General features: G+C 42.3%; 1 protein-coding gene across 2 annotated transcripts in view; it reads right to left on the bottom strand.

Moving 5' to 3' along the window:
- CRHR2 (corticotropin releasing hormone receptor 2) overlaps positions 1-6,000 on the bottom strand; it is a 100,085-nt gene that overhangs the window by 20,532 nt on the left and 73,553 nt on the right. For both annotated transcript variants that reach the window (XM_017746735.1, XM_008643114.2), the window contains one exon: positions 9-94. In XM_017746735.1, coding sequence (XP_017602224.1) covers positions 9-94 — 86 coding nt within the window. The remainder of the gene's footprint in view (positions 1-8; positions 95-6,000) is intronic.

Raw genomic sequence — 6,000 nt, 5'->3', positions numbered from 1 at the left:
GGACTTACCTGTACTGTATTGTTTCTGAAGTGGTTGAAGCTCTCAGCTTTGTCATTAAAATCCTAACTATGTTAAATAGAAATACAAAATTTATCTGGAAAAAAAAAGGAGAGGAAAAAAATACAACCAGTCAGCCAAATAAGGGCTTAAAGGATGTGATACACCCTAAAAGGCACATTTTACAGTTTCAATCTGACTGAAAACAGCCTTTTGGCTTTACCATTGATTGCAACAGACTCAGAAGTTTACTAGAAATACCAGATTATGCAGCAAACATCCAACAGCTCTTATCGTTTCCAAAACAGCAGTGAAAATGGAGGGCATCATTACTGGCCCTAGAAAGGAGCTTATTTTTACTTCCTTTTCCCCTTTTCTGGGTGCAATGACGAACTCAAGGTGAGATTGATGGATTTACCACTCACCTTTTCAATCTGCTGAGCTGGGTAATTATTATTTGGGCTGCAGCCTCACCACTGAGAGTTGAGATTTGCTCTAATTACTGTTGTTGTAGCATCTGCCAGCGAGTTTCTTGCATAGCATAAACAGGAAATTAAACAAAAAACTGAAGAGAAGATTGATTTGTAGACTGTGATCAGGAGAAGGATTTGGCTCTTAGGAGCAGGTTTTGAGTTGCTTTCAGAGCATAAAGCAGGGCAGCTTACCAGACATGGGTGTGCCCCAAAGCGGTCAGAACTATACAACTGCTGAGGTCCCAGCACAGCTTGTGAGAAAATCTTCACCTCACACACAGTTCCAGGGTCTCAGGGCTCCTGGCATTTTTCAGCCCATGAATGGAACAATTCTGTCATTGACATCTGAATATTTACAAAAACACCGTAGCAGAGCTGACAATTTAAAGGTGTTCTCAAAATACGCTTTTTTTGCCCTGTGCTGTGGGTGTATTTCAATGTTTACATATCTTGGCATCCATCAGAGCATTCCCTGTGGCTCCTGGAACATGGTTTAGAACAAATGGAGCAATAAAGCACCTGAGCAGACACTGGGAGACTGGCAGCACTGGGAATTGAGCAAACACTTATTACACGAGATACAAAAACACTGCTCTAGGAGTTAACACGGCATTTTTGGAAATGATTTTCTTTGCAGAGCAGGGCCCTAGGGAGTACAAGAAGTAAATAAAACAGTGCAGCTTGTGTGTTTGTTCTTGTTGGCATTGCTTTTGTCATATTAAGAGCTTCAAGTCAACTGGTTCATGCTTCATTTATCAGAGACAAAACCAGCTCCGTACCAGTGGTTTGAGTTGAATCTTAAACTCCTCACACTGGTGATTGCACTGTTCTTCAGTCACAGAAAGAGAAATACTCAGGTAGCCTCTGCTCAGGGGCAGGTAAATGGAGGTGACCTTCACCCACAGAAAGGAAATTCCCACCTCTGATATTCTGCTGCCAAATCTTGAGGTTCTCCATCAGCTCAGGGCCATGTTTGGGTTATTTCTACCAAGGGTGCAAAAAAGGCACCAATCCAAAACGTGCCAACTTTGCAATCAGAAAGTGCCAGACTGAATTACAGACCCCTAGGTAAGAGCAAATTCCAAATATCAGTAGGACAGATCACATGGCGTTAATGTGATGAACTGGGCTGAAGAAGGCATTTCAAGTTTCACGAGTCCTGCTTCGATGTGACAGCATCCTGCCATCTGAACTGGAAATTCAAATTGCCACAGCCTGCATCAGAAAATTAGGGATTCTGGCCTTTTCTGAAATTCAATTGCAGAAGCGTGATTCATCAGTCCAGAAGAATTGCTAGCTGAAAATTCTGGGAGTTATTTCGCCAGAAACACTCTCATTCTATGAAAGTCTGTTTTAAGTTCTCCCAGTTCAGCTGCCCAAGCCCAGAGCAGAGCAGGACCTGAGGCACCCCTGCACAGCTGAAGCCTGTGGGTGGCACTGGCACACGTGACACAAAGCTGGTAAGAGACCTCAGCTCTCTCCAGGAGCAACAGGAAGGCAGATACATCAGTGCTGACTTTTAACAAACTGCCCAGGTGTCTGAGAAAACCCTGCCAGGACATTATTTCTAATTCTATTTTCTAGGAGAAGGGAACAGTGACATTGGCCACTCAAACTGAATCCTCCTCCTGAGTAATCTCAGTCTGAACTTCGGAGCGAGTGTCACCCTGCTTCTTCCATTAATGTTGCAGTCTTTTTTTACAAGTCTGCCTTTCCCTGAAAACCAGAGAATTGGGGTTTTTTTTAAAGCGTTGGGAAATGGGACAGGTGGCAGGAGGCTATCCTGAGTTGGATGGAAGGTGCTGGAATAAAGGGTCTCATGTCTATGTCCAAGAGGCGATGGCTTGGATGCAGAGGACCATCAAGTCAGGAGAATCCTGTGGCCTTTCAAGTGCATAAAGGGAGGTTATAAAAATAATTCACAGCTCCTTCTGGCTTTAGAATCTCTGAATAATGTGTGAAGCTCCTTCAAGGCTTGGTTTTGCACCTTTTCATACGTTTCTCTGCCCAGCTGTGCTGTAGCAGGACAGGACATGAGTGCAGCCCTGTTACACACACAGCTCCTGCTGCTGGCTTCATCCCACAGTTTCTCTAGGAAAAGGAGTAACTAATTCTTCCCCATTCTAGATTTAGTAGCTAAGAGAGAAAAGCCAAGTGACTTGGCATTGACTATATATCAATTCCATCCCAGAGTGAGGATAAGAAGAGCAAGAGCATAAGAAACTGAGTTGGATTGACATCATTTCTTGTTAGATTAAGCAGTTGGCTATCCCAGGATCTATGTATATTCAGTGGAAAGAAATGGGAACTTTTCAACAGTGGTTCATTTGACATACTTTAAATTAGTGTTTTTGGACTAATAGGGCTTGGACTTGAACCAGCTGCCCACACAAATCTTCCACTGATCTTCAGGTTGCCCAAGATATCCCACGTGAGCTTCACTGGAATGAACGTGGCTGTATCTACTGAGGTTCTGTGACATTTCAGTCTGTGGAAGCTTAAAAATATTTTGAGGCACCAACATTTTGTCTCTATTAAGGTTTCTCTGAGAGATCTTTGAGACTCAGATAGGGTCACCCCTAAAATGCACATCTTAGGAAGCAAAAAATTCCAAGGGAAAAGATGAAAATGTGGGCACAGCAAAATACTTATTTTTGGTTTTGCCTTCTAGAAGCACATTTCAATGTGTTCACTTTTAATGATCAAAAAAAAAAACAACCTCACTCCATTTCAGAAAGACACTTGGCTCAGTAGGACCTTTTAGAGAGGTCTGATCTGAAGATCAATTTTCAGTGCATAACCAGATGGGGTTTTAATGTCTGTTTGTCCTCGCTGGGCCTGAGACCACAGCTTGTGGGGCTGATGGGGGGAGTTTGCTCAGGAGAGAGGACACGATGTGGGAATCAAGCAGGGAACAGGCAGCTGCACACAGCCTGCAAGAGCTGAAGGCTTGGAGATGAAAATGGAGCTGTTTTCTCAGCTGGAGAGAATCCACACAGTTCTAGTGGCTACCAGACTGAGCCTGACTTAGAGGCAGAGGAGAAGCCTCTGGTGTTTGTTCCTCAGACAGATCACAGTGTTTCAAAAGAAGAAGGATCTCACTGCACTGCAAAGTGAGTTTTCCTAGAAAAGAGCCTCAGGGCTGCATTGAGCAAAGTACACAATTATTTGTCAAGGACTTCTTTGTCATTACTGGAGCTCTATGTCAACAGATTAATTCCTCAGAGCTGGGCAGCTCTATCAAAACCCACACATCAGGTCCATAAATGGAGACCGAGGAAAGGTCATTTAAGAGAGGTAATGATGACAGGCAGTGCATCCTTTTTATTTCTCTTTAGGCTCATTTTAGATTTTCATTCACTTCTGTTTATCCCTGTTTTCTGCTTCCTAATGGAAAACATAATTAAGGAATTTTACCTTGACATTTACTGGTAGATGAAATGAATCCAAAGGCAAAGTCTTGAAGACAGAATAAAATGGCTTATTTCTTCTTTTCCTTTATTTATGCCATGCTAAGAATGTCCTTATTGCTGGAGTAAGACGCTCTCCAACTACAGATGGGAGAGAAAAAGTTCTCCTATCTTGCCAGAAGTTTAGTCTTTTCATTTCTAAATGGGGATGAAAATTCAGACCCCCAAAATGGAGTTACAAGCCAGTGATCCAAAAAGTATTTGAGCCATCTGTTTTGGCACCGTTCTATTATAACCTGAACACACAAGCCCAGAAACTCTTCTGAACCAAAAGAAACTTTTCAGTAAATGATTTTGGTGATAAAATTTTTCTCTCATAAAAACCAAACTCCATTTGAGAGGAAATTTATCTCCCTTAGCAAGATGAAATAGCCAAAGTGCACAAAAGAGGCAATGCTGACTCTGAAGGCTTCTCTGCAGTTTTCCCCAAGCCCAGGAGTTCAAAAGGGAGGTCATTAAGCTCTGCTCTTTCTCTTTTAGGAATTCAATGGACAACTGGCTTTTATTTTGCTCATTTTCTGCTAAGCTTTTATTTCATGCCTCACAGAAAGCTTGTGCTCCTGTGCTTCCCAGAATGTTTGTTCCTCTTCACTCCCAGGAACGGTAAAAATAGTTCTATTTAGAATTTGTATTTTTATGCAAAGTGGTAAAATCACCTCAGGGTTAAGTAACCCAAACTGGGATCAGAGAAGTCATTTTAGTGGGAGCTCTGGATGCTGCCATCCTGACCTCAGATGAGCACTCTGCCAGTTAATTAATGCTTTGTTTTAATTGTGCTACCATGCTGGCCTGACCTGATCCTCAGACGGGGCCTTTTATCACAAAAGTTTCCTTTTCAAAGGTCACAGGCACCACAATGAGTCCTTTGGGCAAAGGGCTGGAAAATACTTTCACATACAATCAAAAATAACGAGATGGGATTAAGAAGAATGACTATTTCACAAACAGAAGTAGAAATTTCAGAAAATCTGTAGAATGTACATGGTATTGGACACCTTGCTGGGCACCTATTGACTCCACAACTACAGAATGTAAACAGCAGGAAGTCAGTAACAGCAATGGTGGAAAAATTTGAGATAAATTCTGGATGGACTGTAATCAAACCAGCACATTATCTTTGTGCTCTGTGCAGCCAGCACAGCCTGCGTGCAAACCAGCAAAAGTTGTGATAGAAGTCTTACAAGAAGAACTCGGGGATGTCAACAGGTCATGAACTGCAAACCTGCAGCAGTGGAGGAACTGCTCATTTTTAGAGCAAAAAGAAAATTTAAAAAAATCAATAGGAAAACTAATTTAATCAGTGTTTGAGGAAAAACATGAGCCATTCAGATAGGAAGGAGAAGGGGAAAGGAAAAAAAATACAAATAATAATAATAAAATCTCAGTCTCTGAACACAACAATGCAGAAGTGGAAGCAGAAGCATGAAGAGAGTCAGCAGAAACGAAGAAAATATTCAGAGAAGCAATTGCATCAGCAAGGAGGATGCTTGCACAGGACCAGGGAATGCTTTTCAACAAAAAAAACCCCATAAATGAAATGCTTATAGCCACATACCCAGGTGAGATGCTGCTATACATAAAACGGCAAGGGAGCAAACTTTTGTTTCTTTGGAAGATCAGAAGAAAGGAACTTCAGCAATGTGGACTGTGGTGTTTTAAATGGAGCAAGAAGTGAAGACAGTGACAGGACAAGAGGGAAATGGCTTCAAACTGGAATAGAGTAGGTTTAGATTGGGTATTAGGAAGAAATTGTTCCCTGTGAGGGTGGGGAGGCCCTGGCACAGGGTGCCCAGAGAAGCTGTGGCTGCCCCTGGATCCCTGGAAGTGTCCAAGGCCAGGCTGGATGGGGCTTGGAGCAGCCTGGGATATGGAAGGATAACTCTCACTTATGAAAGCTTCCTTTCTGTCAATAAATCAGCTGATTTTGTTAATAAGCTTAAGCACCTCCACCCTCTGATGTGACACACTTAAAAACCCTGTCTTTCCACAGCCTTGGTTTTTGAAAAACTGAATAAACTCAGCTTTTTAACTGAAAATTACTTCCTGTCATGGCCTTCCAG

This window comes from Corvus brachyrhynchos, unplaced genomic scaffold (assembly GCF_000691975.1).
Source record: "Corvus brachyrhynchos isolate BGI_N302 unplaced genomic scaffold, ASM69197v1 scaffold18, whole genome shotgun sequence".
Classification (NCBI taxonomy): Eukaryota; Metazoa; Chordata; class Aves; order Passeriformes; family Corvidae; genus Corvus; species Corvus brachyrhynchos.
Note: the sequence above shows the minus strand (reverse complement) of the source record. Positions and strands in the feature narration are given on the sequence as shown.